Source organism: Urocampus carinirostris, chromosome 10 (genome assembly GCF_059441175.1).
Source record: "Urocampus carinirostris isolate Australia breed hairy pipefish chromosome 10, RoL_Ucar_1.0, whole genome shotgun sequence".
In the NCBI taxonomy this organism is placed as follows: domain Eukaryota; kingdom Metazoa; phylum Chordata; class Actinopteri; order Syngnathiformes; family Syngnathidae; genus Urocampus; species Urocampus carinirostris.
In genome coordinates, this window is record NC_142358.1 from 6,779,991 (window position 1) to 6,803,890 (window position 23,900).

At 38.7% G+C, this 23,900-nt stretch overlaps 2 protein-coding genes and 1 pseudogene across 3 annotated transcripts in view; 1 reads left to right on the top strand and 2 right to left on the bottom strand.

Moving 5' to 3' along the window:
• The first annotated feature begins 2,397 nt into the window (after positions 1-2,397).
• LOC148357575 (V-set and immunoglobulin domain-containing protein 10-like 2) lies at positions 2,398-5,344 on the top strand. The gene is made up of 2 exons (XM_088346094.1): positions 2,398-2,455; positions 4,992-5,344. The coding sequence occupies exons 1-2, from the start codon at positions 2,398-2,400 to the stop codon at positions 5,342-5,344; spliced, it is 411 nt and encodes a 136-aa protein (XP_088202220.1).
• A 2,296-nt stretch (positions 5,345-7,640) lies between these two features.
• Positions 7,641-23,900, bottom strand: part of cdon (cell adhesion associated, oncogene regulated) — a 64,365-nt gene continuing 48,105 nt past the window's right edge. Inside the window, exons 12-19 of one of the 2 annotated variants that reach the window (XM_088345950.1) lie at positions 22,920-23,101; positions 19,032-19,137; positions 16,549-16,671; positions 15,289-15,480; positions 13,823-14,043; positions 13,649-13,728; positions 11,831-12,072; positions 7,641-8,286 (exon numbers count right to left, since the gene is read on the bottom strand). In XM_088345950.1, coding sequence (XP_088202076.1) covers positions 8,144-8,286; positions 11,831-12,072; positions 13,649-13,728; positions 13,823-14,043; positions 15,289-15,480; positions 16,549-16,671; positions 19,032-19,137; positions 22,920-23,101 — 1,289 coding nt within the window. In that variant the 3' untranslated portion in view covers positions 7,641-8,143. Of the gene's footprint in view, positions 8,290-11,830; positions 12,073-13,648; positions 13,729-13,822; positions 14,044-15,288; positions 15,481-16,548; positions 16,672-19,031; positions 19,138-22,919; positions 23,102-23,900 lie in introns of both variants that reach the window. The other variant, XM_088345949.1, reaches the window with a different exon arrangement.
• On the bottom strand, positions 20,833-20,922 carry LOC148357577 (U2 spliceosomal RNA; annotated as a pseudogene).

A 23,900-nucleotide genomic window follows, 5' to 3' on the forward strand; every position in this document is an offset into this window, starting at 1 on the left:
AGCTTCGGGTTTCCCTCAAATCAAGTGAGTTGTTTGGTTTCAGGCTGGTTTGAGCTTTTATACCCGTGGGCCAGGTCGGGTTGGGCTGGATTTTTTTAGGGCGCTCTTACCTTTAGTCAGGGTTAGGTTTGTGTGTCTGTGTGTGTGTACTTGTATTTCAGTCTTTCTTCGGAACATTCTTAGGATTTCTATCATCAACGGGGGGCAAACAGCCTATAATAGTGCATTTTGGTGATCCTAATGTGGTTAGACCCTTTTCTAAAGTTAAAATGTGGTTCTAGTGGAGTTAAATTTTGAGGAAGACTTTGAGTAGTGTTAGGTTTGCGTGTGTGTACTTGTACAATGAGAATATGAACAAAACAGGCTGACTCATCCCTGAAGAGTTGGACGACTATTTACACCGACAAACACAGTGACCATATGAGAAAAGTGCTGTATCTGCGTCAGATCAGTAGTCTCCTTCTGCTACTAGTAAACCAATACTCTCTGTTTCATGTCGGGGAGCAAAGTACAGCCCCAAAATTTACCTGGATAGGGATGGGAGCTGCCAGGCTGTACTTGCCCAAGACACACCATGGGAAGTGGTGCCCCAATGATCCTGGTGGTCTACGGATCCGTGAACATGATACAGTAACATCTAGCGGTCAGATAACACACACTTTTTCTTTAAAATAACGAGCTAAAATATCTGGCGAGAGAACAAGAGAAATATTTGTGTATTTTCTCATTTTTCACAGCATGAAATTTTCACTTGTAAATGTGCTAAGCATGCCGACAGCACTAGCTGCATTCGTGTGGTACGGTGTGTAACGTTTACGACATGTTTGTCTATAAATAGCGAGCGGTAGCTCCACCTGGCCCCGAGCAGGGCAAACTGCGACTAATTAGAACCTTCACTGCTTTCTGGGCCCGCCGCCATGTGAGCAAGTTTACGGGTTGCTCGTAGGTTTACAGCCTGAGGCGCCTCAAAGGCTTCAAATATTGGGTCAAACGTTAACTTTTGCAATACAACATACATGACATTGGTTACATTTTTACACAAGGAAACATCTGATTGGAAACGGACTATGGCCAGTATTCCGATTATGTAAAACCGTGTGAACAAGCACAATAGGTCTTAGTCCCACTGCTAGTATTTTGGTTGTAATGTTTGGGTTAATCCTTTCTTTTCAGAACACTCGTAATCTAATTACTTGTGTATATACTTGTTTCATTCATCGGGAATTTTGTTGTGCCGCATACAGGGTTGGGTAGGGTTACTTTAACTGGATTACTTTCAATTACTTTTGGATTACTCCAATACCAAATATGCTAATAAAAGACAAAAGAAACTAAATATGAATAAAATTACTAAATTTTGTGCAGGCTTGGAATACATGGAACGGCAAAAATGATGTTGGCAAGCTGTTTGGATTTATTTTCATTTTGTTTCTGTCGCATTTTATGTTAGTTTTGCAGGAGATCAAAGCTAGGAGAGAAAGCTTACCACGTGTTGTGAGTCATAATTTCATTCATATTTAGTTTCTTTTGTCTTTTATTAGCATATTTGGTATTGGAGTAATTCAAAAGTAGTTGAAAGTAATCCAGTTAAAGTTACCCTACCCAGCCCTGGCCACATAGCGTTCTGGTACTTAAACTACAATTTGTTCACTAAAAAGCTTCATGGGTTTTAATTGATTTCTGAGGGACATTTCTTTGACATTTTATGTCCCTATGGTCTAAATGCTATAATCCATGTGTAGTGAATGCCACAGTTGTATCCATCCATATGTAGTGTAAAGTGTTTTACCCATCAATTTATTTTATAGATAATGTCACACTTGTAATCCCCGGGTTTTACTCGGTCAGTTTGTAACAGAATCCCCTGCCATAAGCAAAATCCACCAAGTAGCCCTCCAATTTTTAGCATGCGCTCTGCCAGTCCCTGGTAGCTGAAATTATCGACCAAGGATAAGGAATCATGACCGCACTAGCGCTGTTTATTTTAAGCAGAGCTTCTATGCATGATACAAATTTTATTTTTTAGTCCCCACTCTCAGCAATAGTCAACTGGGGATAATGTTTGGAGGCCAAAACATTTATTCTTTATCAATGCCAATTATCATATGCAAGAACGACTTCTATTTACCCATGTAATTGGAAAACTCACAAATGTTACGCATAGGGAGTTATTCATTAGTCTCTAGACATGTAAACAATTCACTCTAAAAATTCTATTTCGGATTCCAGTTGGATTATTCCCTGCATGTGAACTACTTCAGTGTCAAGCAGTGTTCTCTCATGACTACAGAATCATTTGAATAAAACATGAAGTATCACCACGACCACACTAAATATTTCAGCTGGTAGCTCAAACACATCCCAGCAGCAGAGATATTGTGACAACGGTGTGACAATATGATGGTTCCTCTAATGCACCTGTTGGCCACCTGGATTCTTCTTTTTCCAGTTCAAGGTGAGTGCTCGACCACCTTTGCGATTTTGCCGCACTCCTTGCACTCTAAACGAAGCTCATCCAAGGCGATCAAACAGTCCAGAGGCAGATGAACTGGCACATTCCGGGCAGACCTTGAAATCTCCTCGCCCAGATACCATACTTATTTACACGTGACTCAACTCGAGTTCTCAGAAACCACTTGTGAAGGTTGGAACTGAGCCAGAACGCCCGAGAGAGAAATCATACATCCCGTCATGTCAATGAAAAGCCAGATACAGTAACATGGACTGTGTATTAAAAAGAAAAACAACATATTCCCTAAATATGTTTTAAGCGTTATATACTTTCTATTAAAAGTACACATGAAAGTACACGATACAGCATCCCCACCGTACGATGTTTTCACTTTACGATGTGGAATAAGTTGTTTCACCTTACCCACGATTTGATATCAACAACACATGTTTTTGTGCCCAAAAACTATATTATATCTAGACTTTGCTTAGTCTCCAAAATGCCTCTCTGCTATTGGTCGATGTCCTATAAGATGCTAGTCTGCTATTGGTTTGTGTCACAGCATCAAGATGCTCACTCACCAAATTAGTCATAGACAATCAACTAAGCTACTCACTCAATAGAGTGAGTAGCCCGCAAACCAAGTCCATCCATCTATTATCCATCTATTATCCGCACCGCTTATCCTCAGTAGGGTCGCAGGGCTGAAGCCCATCCCAGCCATCTTCGGGCAGTGGGCGGGGGACACCCTAAACCGGTTGCCAGCCAGTCGCAGGGAACACAGGTACAGACAACTCACTTGCCCAGTCACACCTAGGTACGATTTGGACCGGCCAATTAACCTGACTGACATGCATGTTTTTGGAATGTGGGGGGAAACCGGATTGCTCGGATGAAACCTACGCAAGCTTGAACCTCTTGTGTGGAGTTTACATGTTCTCCCCGTGCTTCGAGAACTATAGAGAACTAATTGATATGCACTTTTTAAAATTCTCACTCACTCAATTTGCTCTCAACCTTTTCATCTCACTCATTCAACCAAGTAACCCAAAAATAACTCACCTACTAAATAATCCTTCATCACTCAACAAATCTTTTGGTCATAGAAAATGAACTCTAACACGCACTCGACCTATGAGCTGGATTTGGTCACACACTCACTGACTAACTCTCAATTAATCACAAAAATAGTCCTTAACCACTCAACAATTAATTTAGTAAAATATCCAACTGATTCACCAATTTAGTCATATAGAAGTACCTGTAATACAGATTGAACTCACAAACTTACTCACTAAATAGGTTTTACTCACTAAACAACTAATTTAGTCAATGAGAATTAACTCTGATAAGCATTCACTCACCAACCAAATTATTCATATACAACTAACTGACACACACTCGCCAACCAATTTAGTCCCAGAGAACTAACTGATACACTCGGTCAGGAAACGGACCGGGAAGCAGGAAGTCGGAACTCATATGCGTAGACGATCCGTCACTTTAATTAGGAAATAAAAGTTGTCCAACACACAAACAGACCAAAAACAAAACAACACAGGTTTAAAGGCAATCAAAATTACAAAATAGGCATTACTCAGATCAAACAGGCATGAACAGGTCTTCAACATGGTAAAGCAATGGTCTGGCAACGGGCCAGTTCCAAAAGGAGCGTTTAAGTACTCCAAAAGCAGTCAGTCCAATGCGTCTCAACCGGTGTCAAGGGGCGGGGCCAGCTGGGCGCCATGACAACCGTGCAGGACATGACACACTCTCAACCTTTGAACTCACCCTAGTACTAATTTAGTGAGAGAACTAACTATTTTAGCACTAAAGATAAGTTGTTTACTAAGTCACCTGTTCACTCACTTAATTTAGACAGACAGAAGTAACTCTAAAACGGAAAAAACGACTCAATCTTTTTCACTCACTCACTCACTCACTCACTCACTCACTCACTCACTCACTCACTCACTCACCAACCAATTTAACCGTAGAGAACAAACTTTGAACCTGCTCAAAAACAAATTTAGTCAAAGAACTAACTCTGATAGCACTGAACCTTTGAACTACAGTTGGTTACTCACTCACTCAGTCATTCACTTACTCGATTTAGACTTACAGAAGTTACTCTTATACGTACTTAACCTTTGAATTCACTTACTCACAAACTAACCCACTAAAAAAGTTCTCACCCACTCAACCAGTCGTACAGAAAAAACTGAAACGCACTCAACCTTTTAACTCACTCGCCAATTAATTTGGTCATAGAGAACTTGCTCTGATACTCAACCTGTAAACTCACTCATTGAGTCACCCACAAACTGACACTTACACGAACTCACCCTTTAAACTTAAGTGACCGGCCTAACTTACTCTTTAAACATGTTGTCGTTCAATCGACAACTGATTTAGTTAGATAATTAACTCCGATAGCGCTGAACCTCAGTCACTCACTCCCTCAACTAATTTAGTCATGCAGAAGTAACTCTGATTTGCACTCAACCTTTGAACTCCCTCCCTCCCTCTTTTTTCTCAGCTCTGGATCTATTCAACCATGAAGAGGTTGCGTACGTGGGCTTCAACATGAGTGGTCCGTTAGGGGGTTCGGTGCGCTTGGACTGCGGGACCGACCCGCCATCTATCTTCATTTGGGGCTTCACCCGAGCTGGCTCGGACAGCAGCGTGGCCTTGGCCTGCGACTACGGTCATGGGCCCAAGATGCAAGCTCCGCCAGAGGGCGTAGTTCGCCTCAGCGTGCCCCCAAACTCCTCTGCCCTGGTGCTGGAGGACGTGCGGCAGGAGGCGGAGGGTACCTACACCTGCCAGGCTTTCTACCATGAGGCCGGGGTAGTCTTCTACTACACCAGGCTGGATGTGGAGGACGACTGATTATTATTGCATTTTGGGAGACATATACTATACAGAGCAAATATACAGTATTTCCTTATCTTTTTACTTCTATAACTTGCAACAATCACTAAGAAATTCAGCACTTGCTTATCGACTACAGGTGACATCCCAAATACAACCAGGATTGGTTTTGACAAACTAAAATTGAAAATCCTATACAATGTCTCTGAAAGGGATATAGTTACTAAATGTATTTGGTAGATTGCCGGTCCGGCTGGTTGTCAAAATTGTACACGTTGCCCCGTCTGCTATGTGTTACGAGTCATTGAATTAAAAAAAGAAAGTATCTGATGGGGAAAAATAAATGGGTAATTACTGTTCTAGCTGTATTACAAAATAGTCGTACGAGTTCCTGGACTCCTACACGTTCTGGTACCAAACAATGAAAAGAATATGCATTGACTGAAAATAAATAAAAATTAGGATCTACTGGAAAGAGGTCTTGATATAGTAGAAGCTGGAGCTCTTGTTGGGGATAGGAATGAGTGGAGAGGTGTTGTAAAAGGATAATGGGATGTTTAGACACGTTGTAAGGGATGGGCAGGGCACCTATATGATGCGGCAGGGGTAAACCAGTGAAAGCTGTCGAGCCCTGCTGTTCACAGGGATCAGAATGGAGATTTTCATTTTCAGCTGAAATAGCCAGGGTCCAGGAATAAAGCAGGGCGGAGCCCACGCCCCCCGCCACCCCCCCAAAGCTCCTGGGTTTTAGGCAATTTACTTGTCCAAAACCATGCTTATATTTATCATTTAAGTAACATTTTTAGAAGATTAAAATAATTTGCCCACATAACTGATTTTTTTGTAAATACTGCAAGATAATTTCAAATGCAGTTCAGTCCCTGCAGCTTGAGCAACAATGCGGCCAATTTTTCTAACGGCCGCCAGGGTGCGCCAGAGCAATAAAGGAAAGAGTGAGACAGTCGGATTTTGAATTTGTTTGCTACGCAAGAGAAAAAGTGAAAAAGTCGGAATGACTTTGGGGTTCAAAAACAGCGGAAATCCGCGGATCCGCGGAAAATTCTGATCCCTGTGTTCAACAGTAGAGTGTGTTGTATCACCCTGGCCCGAGTGACATAGCCGCTTTCTTGTGTCCTGTTTCATCTGGAGGGACGAAAGCATGACTGACTTAGGTGTTGAGGTGCTTAACTTGTTTGGGTGTTTAGGCATTTGGGTTGGCCATGGTCCACAACATTTTGTGTGTTTTTTGCTTCTTTTTCTCTCTTTTATTTTCTTTTTTGCATGCGTTTGTATTGCTGTCGGTCACCCCTCTAGAGGGAAATGACCAGGGTAGATAGATAGATGGATAGGATCTACTGAAAATAGTAAGCATCTGCTGTTTTGGCTGGCTGCCAAAATTGTCGTACACGTTGCCGGGCTGCTACGCGGTGCTACAGCAGACATTTAAAATAAAATTATAGCATTTGCTATAAAAATCAGCTTCTATTGTGCTGACGGCCAAAATTGTTGTATGTAGCATCGTGCTTCTATGCACTGCGGTACAAGACTTGCTAGAAAAGTCTAATAGGTCGCCTGGCTGCTAAAAATGTTGTACATGTTTACAGGATGCTGAGTGCTGCAGCGCCACACATTGAAAAAAAAACATTAGCATTTGCTAGAATTTTTTTTTTTTGCATCTGCTAGAAAGAATGAGCATCAAATGGGAAAAGAAGCATCGGCTGGAAAAAATGAGCTGATGCAGGGATGAGGTTAAGCAGGTTGTAAATTGTATGTTACACCTCTATTAAAAGTTACAAAATCTTCAAACTTTAAATCCCATTAAATTAAATAAATGAACATCTTCAAGAAAAAAGAAGTATGTTCGGGAAAGAAATCATTATCTGGTATACCAGCTGGTTGTCAAATATGTCGTACCCAACTGCTACGCGCAGCAGTATCAGACATTAGACTAAAAAGTGAGCATCTTCTGATAAAAATGAGCATCTGCTAGAAAAAATAACCATCTGTTGGCTATGGTCATAAGTAGTTGGGCCTAAATTGAGAAGTTCATATGTGGGAAGATACTTGTATTGAAAAATTACAACATTATCAATCAATAAATCACACTGGATTAAAAAAAAAATTTGTATCTGCCGGAAATATTGAGCATCTGCTTGAAAGAATGACCACTTGCTGGAAAAATAAGCATCTTCTGTGTCAGCTGGCTGCCAAAAATGTTGTACACATTGTCAAGCTACGGACTGTAGTGCTAGATATTGAATTTTAACAATTGAGCATCTGCTCGTCGTGAATGTAAGTACAGGTGATACAGGTCAAGCAGGTCGTACGTTGGTTGTTGCCTGTATTAAAAAAGTCCCAAAATGATCACCTGCCTGAAAAAATGAGTATTTGGTGTGCCGGCTGTTGGAATTGTCGTACGCGTTACGTGGCTACTACATGATTCAAGACCGTGTGTTTGAATATAAGAAAGGCAGACTGACATTGTGCCGACTTACTCCTCCTCATCTTCTCTTTATATAATTACAAAACTTTACAAAACGCAAACTCTCGAAAACGCAAAACAGTATCAGGCAAAACATAAATCAGACAAAAAAGCATAAATAATATAAAAACTGACAACTTTGTTCTCTGACACAGATACATTCACATAAAATAATAGTTTACTACTTGAAAAAATAAATAAGTCATCTAGGGAGTTCTTTTGGAGTTCTGTTTTAGTCTCCATCAGTTTAAGTCCTCTTAGGTCCTTTGGCAGTCTTCTTTCAGGTCCTCGTGCTGTCCTCTGAACGGGCACGCCACAGCAGCACCAGGAAAAACTCAGACCTCCTGGGGTCCGGCCTGGATAAATTCAGCTCCGCTGGACGTCCAGCCGGGCTTTTCGTCGCAGTCCGAGTCTACGAGATGCAGAAAGTCCCAGCTTAGAACCGAACCCTCCTGATCAACCATGTCTGGATTCTCCTCTGCTGCAAACGCATACACAAAACTGGTTTCACTACAAAAAAATACATAAAAATCTTGTTCACTTGCAGTTAATTTTCACACATTTAACATATTATTTTACATATTTTACTGAACTTTAAACATGTTCTTCCACTGAATGAATACTATGATCACATTCATAAGTAAATATTTATTGTTCCATTGGCAGTTAATTTAGTTACCGTAATTTTGACTTTTTGATATTATCATGATGTAATTTATTTTTATCATTTAAGGGAAAAAAGAAAAAAAAATATTCCACAATTTAGCTAATTAAAAGTATTATTTTCTAGTATTTTTCGAGGGGGTTTCAGTGGGATTTTTACTTATTATATGAGTATATATATTTATTTTTATTATTTTGCTGAATTTAATTGACCAAAAATAAAACACGTATATTTCCGATTTATTTCTTACTAATTATTTCATTTTAGGAAGCAAGAAATGTAGAAAGAGCTCCTTTAATTTGTCTTATTTGTACTATATTCTTACAATATTCTTAACAAAATAATAAATAAAACTAATTGTTGGTGTTGTCATTTATTTATTCTGCAAACGCATCACAAGCAGGGTTCCTTTTTGTCAAAAAATTTGGGGAAATTAAAACGTGTAAAAATGGAAAAATAAGGAAGCTACATGAACCACAAAACGAAGTAATAAAAAACAAGACATGTTCATATAGGAGTGAGAAGAAGCATAGCTTATTAGCTCTCACCCCTTTACAAAAAAAAACAAATCTAAATATATGTACATATATACACCGACATACATGCATATAAACGTATGCAATCCTACATGTATATCAAGTCATACAATGACATATGTAAACTTTAACAAGGATATATATATGTGGTTCGCGCCCCGGCCGAGTCATTCCTAAGACTTAAAAAGTGGTCGGCGGCGCCCTCTGTTGGCTGCGGCTGCATCGGCTCGCTACAACGGGTCAGGTGCAATCGACATTTCGTTCTGTGTACATTGTTACACAGAATGACAATACAAGGAAATTATTATTATTATTATTATTATATATACTGTACATACACAGACAGACACACAGACATGAATCAATTACCCAGCAATTGTTCATGTTCATTCTCCTTTATAACCACTACAATTTGTGTAGGCAAAAAAAAAAAAAAATACAAAGTACATACAGTGCATCCAGAAAGTATTCACAGCGCTTCACTTTTTCCACATTTTGTTATGTTACAGCCTCATTCCAATTTGTATTAATTTAATCTCTTATCTCAAAATTCTACACAAAATACTCCATCATGACAATGTGAAAACGTTTTTTTTTTTACTTTTTTAAAATTGATTAAAAATAGAAAACTAAGAAATCCCATTTACATAAGTATTCACAGCCTTTGCTTAATACTTTGTTGATCCACCTTTGGCAGCAAATACAGCCTCAAGTCTTTTTGAATATGATCCCACAAGTTTAGCACACCTATCTTTAGGCAGTTTTGCCCATTCTTCTTAGCAATAAGTCTCAAGCTCAATCAGGTTGGATGGGAGACGTTTGTGCGCAGCCATTTTCAGATCTCTCCAGAGATGTTCGATTGGATTCAAGTCTGGACTCTGGCTGGGCCACTCCAGGACATTCACAGAGTGGTTCTGAAGCCAATCTTTTGAGATCTTGGCTGTGTGCTTTGGGTCGTTGTCCTGCTGAAAAATGAACCTTCGCCCCAGCCGAGGTCAAGAGCGCTCTGGAGCAGATTTTCATCCGAGATATCTCTATATATTGCTGCATTCATTTTTCCTTCTATCCTGACTAGTCTGCCAGTTCCTGCTGCTGAAAAAACATCCCCACAGCATGATGCTGCCACCACCATGCTTCACTGTTGGGATGGTATTGGCCTGGTGATGAGCGGTGCCTGGTTTCCTCCAAACATGGCGCCTGGCATTCACACCAAAGAGTTCAATATTTGTCTCATCAGACCAGAGAATTTTGTTTCTCATGGTCTCAGAGTCATTCAGGTGCTTTTTGGCAAATTCCAGATGGGCTTCCATGTTCCTTTTACTAAGGAGTGGCTTTCGTCTGGCCACTCTACCATACAGGCCTGATTGGTGGATTGCTGCAGAGATGGTTGTCCTTCTGGAAGGCTCTCCTCTCTCCACAAAGGAACACTTGAGCTCTGACAGAGTGACCATCGGGTTCTTGGTCACCTCCCTGACTAAGGCCCTTCTTCCCCGATCGCTCAGTTTAGAAGGCCGGCCAGCTCTAGAAAGAGTCCTGGTGGTTCCAAATGTCTTCCATTTACGAATAATGGAGGCCAGTGTGCTCATTGGGACCTTCAAACCAGCAGAAATTTTTCTGTATCCTTCCCCAGATTTGTGCCTCAAGACAATCCTGTCTCGCAGGTCTACAGACAGTTCTTTTGACTTCATGCTTGGTGTTTGTGCTGTGACATGCACACTCAACTGTAGGACCTTATTTAGACAGGTGTGTGCCTTTCCAAATCATGTCCAATCAACTGAATTTACTGCAGGTCGACTCCAAATAAGCTGTAGAAAGATCTCAAGGCTGATCAGTGGAAAAAAGATGCACCTGAGCTCAATTTTGAGCTTCATGGCATAGGCTGTCAATACTTATGTAAATGTGATTTCTTAGTTTTCTATTTTTAATAAATTCAAAAAAAGAAAAAAAAAAAACTTTTTCACATTGTCATAATGGAGTATTTTGTGTAGAATTTTGAGATAAGAGATTAAATTAATACAATTTGGAATAAGGCTGTAACATAACAAAATGTGGAAAAAGTGAAGCGCTGTGAATACTTTCCGGATGCACTGTATATCTGAATTTGTATCTATTCATACATGCATATCATTGCTGCTAGTTTATGTTTTGCTTTTTTGCATGAAATGAATGTTTACTACGAAAAAAGTAAAAACAAAAAAAAGTTAAAGTTGAATTTTACTACGTTGAGACTTGTATGGGGACTTATTAACACATTCTTATATAATTGCCTTTTTAATTTTTATTACTGGTACTGTCTATCACTTCACATGCTATTTTCACACTAAACCACAAGGGGGCGCCATACACTTGTGTTAACAATTTCAACCTTGTCTTGTGGGGGGGACATTTTTCAAAGGGGGAAGAGGAAGCGGCTTATCGTCTACCGGTAAAAGCGACACAGAGGATGAATATTTCCTTGGATTAAGTAGTGAAGAGTGAATCTGCTAGTTTGGTAAGCATTTACTTTATGCCAAGTTATTTGAATTACTATTAATATGTTATGTTTTTACTGACGTATTAGAGCGTGTTTTCTATTTTTTGAGATAAATTGCATATTAATATGACATGTATGTTTGTGGTGTTGGATTTAATTGAATACATTTCCCCCAAAAATGCAACTTATAGTCCAAGTGTGGCTTATATTTGATTTTTCCTTTGGCTCGTGCAATTTATAGTCCGGATAATATGATAATAGTTTTCTTTCTTCCTGATCCCTCTGACAAATTTATCCACCTGATGCGCCCTGTGACTCAAAAAGTTTAGTCACTCCTTCTTTATATCACCTGTTTTATCATCTGGACATTTCTTATTGTCTCTTTCGAGACAAGGCGAAGGACATCGGTGTTCGAGATCGCCGGCCCGCTTTTCAGTCCCGGCGGACGTTGGAGGGCCGCGTAGGTGGCACGGAGATGTCGTCGCACGATTTAGAGAGACCATCTCCATCCCATCCTGCTGACAGGGCGGCACCCGGTGCATAAGAGGAAGCGTGCCGCCTGGAAGGACACCATTCGTCTTGTTGTAACACCTGGAAGGACAGAGAGATGTTTTGACTCAATGCAAAAGTTCAATTTAACTTAAGTAAGTCTAACTAATGTTCTAGATCAGGGGTGTCAAACTCATTTTCAACGAGGGCTATAAGGCTGTCGCCGAAAGACCTGTTGTAACATATACATTTAACTAAATGTAATTGTTATATAAAATGAACGGTACTAAAGGATTCATAAACCTTTTTCATGACAGACACAAGAAAGAATATCCAAGTTGTGAGAAATTCCAAATGTTACCAATGGAGAACAGGGCTTTAAAATCCATCCATCCATCCATTATCTGCACTGCTTATCCTCAGTAGGGTCGCGGGAAGAGCTGGAGCCCATCCCAGCTATCTTCGGGCAATGGGCAGGGGACACCCTTAACCAGTTGCCAGCAAGTGGCAGGACACCCAGGGACAGATAATTCGCTCGCTCATTCATACCTAGGGACAATTTGGACCGGCCAATTAACCTGACATGCATGTTTTCGGAATGTGGGAGGAAACCGGAGTGCCCGGAGGAAACCCACGCAAGCACGGGGAGAACATGCAAACTCCACACACGAGGATTGATCTCACAATCTCAGAACTGTGCGCGCTAACCACTGCGCCGCCGTGCTGCCGGCTTTAAAATAATTTTATTATTAATTTATGCATCTTACAAATGTATTTTTACTTTCAATTGCTGTTTGAATGTGCTTTTTATGATCAGGGAGATGTGTTTAATGGGTTTTTAGGCTTAACTCTGACGCTTTTTGGAGGCCGTGAACAAATTCTTTGTTTTTTATTTATTTGATTTATTTCGGCATACGAGCATTCCTCATTGTTTTTGTAAAGTTCTACTTGTCCTATGAGTATGTCAACAACAAATCCCCCCAAAAATCAATTTAAACTGTATTGTCATGTTTCACGGCCCATCAGAACAAAAATACCAGACTTGGATCTTGGTTTTCTTTCCCGCTGTGTAAATAAACAAACAAGAGGGTCATTAGAGCAGCCGGCGTGTTGGCTGGGTGCACAGAGGATAAACTGTGATGCAGTCGAGCTTTAAGCACATAAACAGCAGCAATAAGGGATTGTGGAGTAAGGGGGGATACGGGTTTATGTTAGCTGGCCTGGTTTCTGACGACATGCTGTGTGACAAAGTCCTAAACAGATGGACTTCATGGAAAAGCTTCTTCAGCAGGTGCTGAACGAGTTTAAAAATATCATTTCTGTTCATATACTAGCCTGTAATTCAAATTTATAGCCTTTTCTATGACTAGTACTGTAATAGTGTTTCTGAATGTTTCCTAAATGGATGAAAATGAAGATCACCAGAAAGGAGACCAGTTAAACCATTTAAGATGCATCGTTGCATATGGCGTTACACAGGGCTCCGTTTTAATCCCATTAGAGTAGAACCTCGGGTCATGGCGTTCCTAATTTAAAATGTTTTCAAGGTGTAGATAAATATGTTTATTCTTTTTGCAAAATTTCCCCACCATACGACATCAAAATTTAAATTTATGTTTCACAATGTTTTAATCCCATTTTTGCATCACCGTTTCATTTTGGGTCTTTCCAAACCTACCTGTTATTGTTGCAAAGGTTCTGACAGTTCATACATTCTGAAGATTCAGACTGGGGAAGAGCTGTGTACATGCCACCGCCCTGTAAATCAAGAGAAGTGGTCCCACAAGAGAGTATCTTAAGATCTGTGAATAAAACAGGCAGACAATTCAAATAATCAGAGAGCCAAACTCACATTGTGGTGGTGGTGAGGGTGGGGCATGCCGCCGTTTCCATTATGCATCGGCATCCCGTTTGGGTGTTTGTGCAGCAAATGGTGGCACCCTTGAGGCAAAATTCCCCCATTGTGGCCATAATTTCCGTGCACGGCCCCGTTCATGCGGCTCAAGGCGGCGTAGTCCAGGACGTGTCCATTCATGTCGGCCTGCTGGTATAAGTAACCCGGGGGGTCGTATTCTGAAGCGAAAAAAACAAAAGGAGTACCACAAGACTCATGTCTCATCCTCTCGAAGTTTTGCATTTACAAATTCAAGTGAATAAATGTCATTTTTTGAACATCAATTACAGTTTTTTTTTTTAATTTCTCCATTTTATTTGTGTATTTGTTATTTATAACTTTTCATATTCTACTATCATTTTGAACATGTTTTTTTCTGTAAAAATGAGAAAAATATACATTATTTTCAACCTTTTTATCGAAAACATAATGCAAAATAAATATTCAAATGAGCAACAATAGCTGCCATCTACCGTATCAGAAATTCTTTGTAATTATTAGTAATTTTCCAAAACTGTCCAGTTCTCCTGAAGTAATAATAATAATCATCATAATCATCACATTAAATAGTAACACCATTTTTTATTTTATCTTATTGGTAAATGAATATATTTGTAGTTAAAAAGAATAAGAATGGCAAAAATTCTCTGAGATGTCAAATCGAAGATAACGTAGCTAGTTTTAAGCATTATCATATCTATAAAAAGGGGAAACAAATAGGTACCGTATACAATATCTAACCATATATCAGATACCTGACCTATAATGAGCAAAATATGTTAAGTTTATTTAAAAATGACCATGCATATTTTACCCTTTTCTATTGACCAATCATTTTCAACAAAAGTAAAATTTAATTTAATGTAATTTAAAGTAATTCTACATTTTATTTAAATGAATACGTATTTTATAAATAAATAATAATAATTTTGATTTGATATCAAAGTTATATGAATTTATTTAAAAAAAACATTAAAAAACACATATATATAAACATATATATATATATATAAATATAAATATATATATATAAATATAAATATATATATATAAATATATAAAAAATATATAATATATATATATAAATATATAATATATATATATAAATATATAATATATATATATATATTATATATATATGTATAAAAGAACAAACATATATCATTACTTTCTTTTCTTATTTTACTTATTAAACTAACAAATCATCATTATAACAAAAATTACAGAGTAGTTTGAAACAAGAGAAAATAAGAAAAACAATATCTAAAATGACCACAATTTCTGCTGATGGAGCAAGACTTTTTTACAGCATATGTTTTAACCAATTCTTTATGATGCCCTTCATTATTCTTACGTTTTATTTTTCTGATTATTCCAAATGCATTCAAATGTTTGGAAAGGCTTGATAACACAACAACACTCACTGTGCATGTTGTTTTGCTGTCTGTTTTTCCAGAGGCACATGGCGATGAAGGCGAGCAGGATGAGGACCATCACACCCAATACGCAGCCCACGATGAGATAAAGAAGACCCCCAGGGGGCCCAGCAGGATCCTGGGGGTGATGCCACGGGGGAGTCACCGGCCGCTGGCTGGGTGCGCCTGGGGACTGCCGAGCTGGAATAAGAAAAAACACACTTTTAAAATGTAAATTCCACTAGAAAAATAATAATTAAGTTTTAAAATAAATTTGTAAAAAATTAAAAATATATATTTTTAGCTGTACATGTTACAATTAGTTTTGCTATATGAATAGGAAAATCATTTTTTTTTCATTTATCAAAATATGGGCATATGCATCATGCCATATGCATGATCTTTCTTTGCATTTTAATACAGTAAACCCCTGTTTTATGACATTATCCTTTCAGTGTGGAATACGATGTTATTTAGCCCATTGTTTCAGCGTTCTCTACACTATACAACATTAACAACAATTTATTTTTTTATTAAATTCATACTTAGCCTTGATCCTGTGTGGTTTAGTGGCTCATATCTCTATAAGATGCTTATCTGTCATTGGTCGGCGATATGTAAAAAGCTGGTCTGCTATTGGTTCACATCAAGGCATCATAAAGATGCTGATATGCTATAGGCTGAACTTCCTGCCATAATGGCTCTTTTCTCTTTGTTCGATTCAAAATGTCATGTGCTTCAGAAAGACTGCCAGTTAGTGTGAAAAAATGCGGTATTTCTTTGTAATTTGTTTATCATCTATGAGTCCCGAGACATACTGTATTGCAAAAGGGAAAAGCATTAACATTATAACCATGGAAACAAAGTTTGAGACAATAAAGAAATACACAGACAGATTATTACCATCGCTAGGGACAATTATTAAGATTGTCAACTTTTAGGAATAATGAGGCCATCAAAGACAAAAAAACAATTATTATGGCATAACAATCCTTGATAGTGGAAGTTTGAAAATGAGTTTTAATTTATGCCGTCTACTCTCCCCTTTCCACACACCCACTAACTCCACTGTACCAGCTCAAGTCACGTCATACCAAGTGCAAATAAATGTATATATTTTTTAATGATATTTAATCTCATACACGTATATCAAATATAGGTAGTACTTAATTTATATTATTTTGTTGTTTTGATGTTTTCATCTAGGGTACCGGGGGTTTGAAATGCATGAGTTAATCAACAGTTTCTACTCCGCCATACGGCTTTTACCTCTGGTCTCACAGATCATGACGTTGCTGTAGTCGCTCTCACCGCCGTCATTGAAACACTGCATCTTGATGTCATACGATGTCTCAGCCTGCAGGTGGCTGATCATGTGCCAGTCTTTTACGCCTGAGAAGAGTTTTAATTACTTATATTACTTTCATTACATGTGTGAATATTTTTCTTTAATTCCTTTAATATAATTTGTTTTGTACTGCCTTTTGTATAACATAATTCTAAGGTACTATATTCCATTATTAAGTCATTCAGTGCCATAATTTATGACTACGTTTGTCCCTGAGAGCCAAAACGTAATTGTTTTGTAATAAATAAATAAATGTATGTCTATATGGGCAGCACGGCGGCGCAGTGGTTAGCGCTTGTGCGGCACAGTTCATGTCATGGGAACCTGTTGTGGGTTCAAATCCAGCTCCAGACTTTCTGTGCGGAGTTTGTATGTTCTCCCCGTGCTTGCGTGGGTTTCCTCCGGGCACTCCGGTTTCCTCCCACATTCCAAAAACATGCATTTCAGGTGAATTGGCCAGTCCAAATTGTCCATAGGTGTGAATGAGCAAATGAGTCGTCTGTCCCCGTGTGCCCTGCGATTGGCTGGCAACCAGTTCAGGGTGTCCCCTGCCCACTGCCCGAAGATGGCTGGAATGGGCTCCAGCCCCCCCGCGACCCTAATGAGGATAAGCGGTACGGCTAATGAGATGAGATGAGATGTATGTCTATATATTCTAAAGGTTTTGGTTCTGATCAGTAAGTATCAAGCCTCAAGGAATTATTTTAGTAAACCACCACTAGATGGCAGGAAAGGCGTTGAAAAGATGTCCACACGTAGAGGAGCCTCTACTTCTTTGTGTTGCTTTGCTTCCTCTATCCAGCGAGTGTGTCGGCAGCAGTCAAGTGACTTTTTTTCTGATGAAAGATGAGAGTTGAAGCTTTATTTTGCTATATCCTATGCCTATATAGCTAAATAACTAATTTTTCTTGAAGGACTACAAAAATTAAAAATTGAAATAATTGCCTGTCAACCGCATTTCCCATTTGAGCAAAAAATCTGGCTTTGAATGAGTTGAAAAATGAATGCATTAGGTTAAAACTTGCATCAACGTTTTATGTAATATAAGTTTATTCTCCCTGCTTACAATAAAGAATGGAGCTCTGTGGATACTATACACCTGCAAAGGAGATTGCATAGGATGCCAAGGTTGTTTGTTGTTTTGACTATTTTGCACTATTTCCATTTGGACAATAATATTGCTGTATTGGGCATTTTTGCTTTTTGTAACCAAGGAGATCTATTTAAAAGAAAGCGTTTAGGGAATGACCTTTAGAACAATTTGGACTTTTGGAAAAGATCTCTCCTGTTTCCCTTGCAAGTTCAACATTCGTTGATGTTTTCTCTCCTTATTTTGTGTGTCTGCAAAAATTAGAAACTCATCAATTATTATCATTCCGCTTTTTCTATATTTGTAACTAGTCTGGTTGTTCCAAAAATAAGTTTCCCATTTAGATGAAGGCCAAACTTGACGCAGATGCCTTGACTAAAGTTTGACCTGCGGTAAAAGCAAATGGCCCATCCATAGATAACCCACCAGTTCCACCACTTCCTTTCCGTTCCCTTCCTTCCCTGTGGCGCAATGGACAGTTAGCATTCCAGACGGCAACCCGAGTCGCCGCATTGCTCCGTTGCCCGCTCTCGTATTCCGACTCCGGCTAATTAAGTCGGATGCCGTTCCACAAAAACCACGGCTGGAGAAGCCAATGCTGTCAGTTGTATGTACGCCAAATGCATATGTGGCGGGGATGATTATGATGCCCTAGATATCTTGCAATTTGAAAAAAAAAAATAGGGATGCTTGATAGTTATTAAACTGATTAGGGCCAAATATAAGCAAAATACCCTATAACTAATCAATTAAGGTAGTTTCTGCTCTTTGCATCAGCATTTGTAAATGTATTTGTATTTATTAGTTTGCAAAGATAAAGATAATGTCATCTGATAATAAATGAGTGATGTATTTTTCTTAGCCAAGGCATGAGTGTCGTTCAGCATTGGAGCATTTGTATAATGTTTGGAAATGCTGTATTTCCATAAGGAACACACTCATGATCATGTGCACTTTCTGCAATATTTAAACGTCAGTATTATAGTGCTCATAACAACATATTGACATTAAAGTTATTACTAACAAACTTAAGAATTGATTGATTGATAAAAGTCAAGCTCTAGTCTTTTCAACTGGACTTTGAGGAGACCTGTTTACTAAAACTGTATAATGCTTTTGTAATTGTAAACAAAATAAAGACACACGTAAACATGATTAGATTTTGCATGTTTGTTGTTTTACATAAATGTAGAATGCTGTTAAACAAAAGCGATCAGTTATCGGTATTGGTCTCCAGAAGTAGGGTTTTACCGGTTAGAGGAAAAAAAAAATTAAAAGAATTTAAAAAACACTGGTAAGCTTTTCCCCACAAACCTTCAACCACATCCCGCTTGTAGTCACTATCATTGTCGCTGTCCGTAGGCCGATAGTAGATGTAGAAGCCTTGGATGGGAGTGTTGTTGTTACTCGAGGGACTGTACTGAAAGAGTTAAATAAAAGAAAGAAAAAAAAGCAACATTGTCACATTAGCCTGTAATGACCCTTTTTTTCCTTCCCCTGAAAACTAATGGCACAACCACTATCAGCAGTCTGCTCTCTGTTTGCGCGGAAGTTGACCGTAGATAATGAGAGTCGGAGATTACGGAAAGGACGACAATTATGAGCGCTCATCAGCTCTTCAAAATTCGGCTTTTGTAATAGACTCTCTTTAAGCCTTCCCCGAGCTCTTAGCAGGTACTATGACTGGATGATAAAGCCCCAAATTAAACAATAAAAGGTGATATTTTTTTATTTTGTTGTACTCGTACGTGGCATGCCAGAAGAATGGACTTACAATACATCTGGGTGGACACAACAGTGCCATTTTTGCTGGGCTTATGGTTACCTCGGTTTGCAAGTTGTGCTCGTTTGGGGCTTTGCAGAAGCACAGACCTATACTACTTATGGATGAATACAACTGTTGCATCCACTTTATATGGACTGTAGGATTTTTGGCGTCGGGCCAAAGAATAAAACAGAAATGTCATGGCGAAATCAACCAATACAAATGAAGCATTTTTAGTGAGTAAGCTGGAGTTAGTCTCTCTACTGCAAGTTACATGGTCCTTTGTGGCATAAAAATATCCCAAATAAGGTAAACTGTAACGTGAAATGTAATGATGAAATGATCTGCATTTATATAGCGCTTTTCAAGTCAATGACTTCCCAAAGCGCTTTACATTGTGCTTCACATTTCCCAATAGCGGCCCTGATCTGTGCAGCCATGTAAGGCGCTAACCTGCTTATTGGGGGTATTGGGGTTTCAGTGTCTTACCCAAGGACACTTCGGCATGTAACACGGTCAAGCTGGGATTCGAACTGGGATCCCTTAATCCTAAAACGATCGCTTTACCTCCTGAGCTACTGCCGCCCGATTAACACCAGATTAAAAAACTATGTGGCCTACAGGTCGTAGGTTGCCCACCAGGGCTCTGGACGCATGTCATCTTTTTTTTCACACCCAGCCACAAGAGAGCATTTTAGACTTAAAAATGAATGCAGTGGTAGACTTAATTAGTTTGAGAATCGTGCTTCTAGCTCAAATTGCTTGCGTCACAAACTAATTTTCCCTGTATGAAATAATGAAAAACTACCGTAAATTCCGGACCGCTACTTTTTTCCCAAACTCTCAACCCTGCGGCTTATTCAGTGATGCGGCCAATTTATGTAATTTTTCTAACGGCCGCCAGCGGCGCTCAGGTACAAAAGGTAAGATTTAGACTGCAACTTCTTAGCTTGTGCACAAATTAAATTAGCGTAGACATATCCTCATCATGCTAATTGCAAAATGAAAGGCACATGACGTAACTTTCAAGCTAGATGCAATCGAGCAGTCTGATATAAAAGGAAACACAGCTACCGCACGTAAACTTTACTTTGCAAGCGTGATGCTTGCGTGTTTTTGAATAAGGGAGCGTGGGACGACGTCTATATGACAAAGTCTCTTTCCCATGACGACTTTGATGATGTCAGTTATAAGGAGGAAGATGAGAGGGGGGAATTTTTTAATGGTTATTGTTCTATCTTCTTTATTCATTATCCATTATCCGTTATCGGTCAGTTCATAATACACTACAAAGCCTAGGAGCCCAAGCTAAGGTCCTAGCCTTAAAGCCTTGCTGCGATCATTGCGAATGCACCGTTCCCGGAGGTACTGCAAAACCGGGCCGATGCGTGGAGTGGACAGAGCAAGCTCTTATTCCATCTCCGGATTGCAAAAATCAATGATCATGGCTGCGATTGTACACAACTGGTGACATCGTGCAGACACATATTGGTTTTGATAGTATACAAATTAAGAACCACAGTTGATTGTTTACTGTGCTTACTACAAGTACGGTATGTTTTTTTCACAGAGCTGTCTACTGTGTTGCGAGCGTGTTGTTAGTAGCGTTTTGCAACCCTTCACAGGCACGGTTTGGGATGAAAGTTATAATATTATTATTAAAGCTTTGGAAACTCTCTCGGTGTACCGTCTTTCTTTGTAAATATGTGTAACCATGTATAATATGTATTTGCAACTGTATATTTTTGTAATGTATTTATTTTAGAAAACTTATTCTGATGTTTTGCACCAGTAAATGAGAAAGAAGGGGCGGGGCAAACGCGGGCTGACGGGAAGTGGAGTAAAGGTGAGATGTATTTGTGGACGCGGCCGACAATAGTGGATATATATTTTTCCCACCCTTACCTTTGGAAATATACACTTTTTTCCTTGGCTTATTTTCAACGGGCACCCGGACTCTGCAGGTCTGCATTAAATCTTAAGTACCGGTATCATTTTCCATTCATTTTACCGCCTGTGTTTATTGGACTGTATCGGGTATGGGTTAATTTCGTGTTTGTATTACGTTTTTAAAATGTGGGCGTATGCGGCTAATATACGAGTGCGGCTTGTGTATGTACAAAATCGGTTGCCCTCCCGAAATGTGGTGGGTGCGGCTTATAATCTGGTGCGCTCTACAGTCCGGAATTTACGGTAATCTGTTCGCTCCTGTCCTCACAAAATTGTACAAGTGAACCCTAATTGGCCATAAAACATTTCCTTTAATCACATAAACACATTAAAATAGTAATTAAACATTTGAAAAATTCAGTAATAAGATGATTTCAACTAAATGAAACATGAGGTTATTATGAGTGGCGTAACAAATGAGTGCAGCTGCTGCAGATGTAAGGATCTTGGTAGGAAGAGTTAATGAGATGGCATACCTGTCAACGTATACATTTTGCCCGTGTTTTATACAATATTTGATCATTTTACATTGTGTATGTCATAAAACCATTTCTATACGGGATTTCTTTTTTTTTTTTTTTTTTAAAGAGACCCATCTCATCTTACCTATTTCGGCTCTAATCCGATTGCGTCTGTAGCTGGTACCAGATGACAAAATCATTGAAGCTATTTAAGTATTTCACACACACACTGTCTGTCTTGCTGTTAGTAGGTGTCACATTGTGTTTGTGAGGTTTATTATCACTTAATAAAGGAACATTTTCAATCAGGAGGTTGACAGATATGAGATCTGGAGACTGTTGATAAAGTGTTTCCCATACAATTGAAAGAGGCTGGCGAGCCGACAGGGTCTCAAACTTGTACGATTGAAAAAAATATAATACAATTTTTAAATATATACAAATGTGAAGTTAATAAAATAACCTTAAGAAATCTCATTATATCGGAAACAACAAGGTGTGCTCGCTAGCAAGCTTTTTTGCATGCTCTCGGACCCCCGCTGTCCGCCCACTGGGGTCTCCCAAAATTCTATGAAAAACACTATGATGTTATGTAAGCACACAAAAATATGTTTGCAACACAATTGCCTGTAATAGTTCGCATTCAAAAACTGGAGGAGCTAATTCTGGCGGTTAGCAGTCAAAAACGGTGAGGGGTCTCTAGTGGTAGCCACTGGGACTGCTCGTGAAATGCGTTTTCTTCATATAGTAATGTAGATGGAAAAAAAAAAACTCGAAGTTGTCATGTTTAGAGGTGCTCGTATAACGAGGTACAACTTTACAGGAATACCAAGACACCACTGTCCAAAAGTCTTTTCAAATTTCGGAATGTTGAATGAAGCAAAAAACAACATTGCAACTTGTGTTTTTTTTTTTTTTTTAACTTATTTATTCCCTTATAGCCTAGTAAGATTCATACTATGAAAAATAAAAACAACTAAAAATTACATAATTAATTCTTGTAAAAAAGAACGAGGGTGCACTCACAGTCCAGCGCAACATGATCTGCGTGTCGCTGATGGCGTCGGTTGCAGAGATGTGGGGGCCCACAACGGGTCGGTCGGCCATACGAGGGCTAGCCTGGGGTACCTGGTACGGCCTTGACGCTATGCTGTGAGGACTCTGGCCGTACAAGTTCAGTGCTGCCACCCGAAACCTGTAGGTGGCGCCTGTGACACAGAGATTATAGTAAATTGAAACTCAGTTGTGACCATTCCAAAAATACAATTCAAATATGCCTTTTTTGTGCGATGAAACTCTGTTCTTTTCATGCTTTAATGCCAAGCTTCTGGTTATCTTAAGTTGTAATTTTGATTAAAAAATTAAAATTTCAAAGAATGTTAAAATTTAATGTGATTATACTTGAGAAAATACGGTAGATCTGAGAGCGAGTCTGAAAATTTATCCATTGTCTAACTGACTAAATTCCAGCCAATTACAGGACAGCTAAATTAAAATAAGCTTTATTTTAGGACGTAAAGCCCAATTTTAATAGTGTAAAATGTACACATTAAAAATTGAAATAAAAGTGTACCAATTCAAAATCATGATATTCTGGAAAAGTAATAATAGTGTTATGGGATCAGTGAACTGAACCAAGACATGTAAACCCAAAGTATGTTTATTGAAGTGAATATTCTTAATGTAAACAGTTCAAATTGAATGAAAATTTATAACAAGAAAGAATGCCAAGTATCAAGTTTAAAATTGTAATCATAACAAAAAATGTCTTGTTCAGCTGTTGTCCCTTAAGATCATTTTAAATATTGTTTTAGTGGTTAAATATTTTAAAATAATGTTTCTTAATTATTATGATTGATCTTATTAATTATTTAGTATTTGTAAACAAATATACATATCCTATTTTAGATCTTTTCAAGTATTTAAGTACCTAAGAATTATATTGCCTTTGTTTTTTTAAACAACAATTAAAATACAGTAAAATAACATAGATTTGCAAAATTATCG

Excerpts from the sequence above, each read along its gene's own strand:
- LOC148357575 (XM_088346094.1), top strand. The coding sequence starts at position 2,398 with ATGATGGTTCCTCTAATGCACCTGTTGGCCACCTGGATTCTTCTTTTT. Across the intron at positions 2,456-4,991 it reads TCTTCTTTTTCCAGTTCAAG|CTCTGGATCTATTCAACCAT; the intron begins GTGAGTGCTCGA and ends CTTTTTTCTCAG.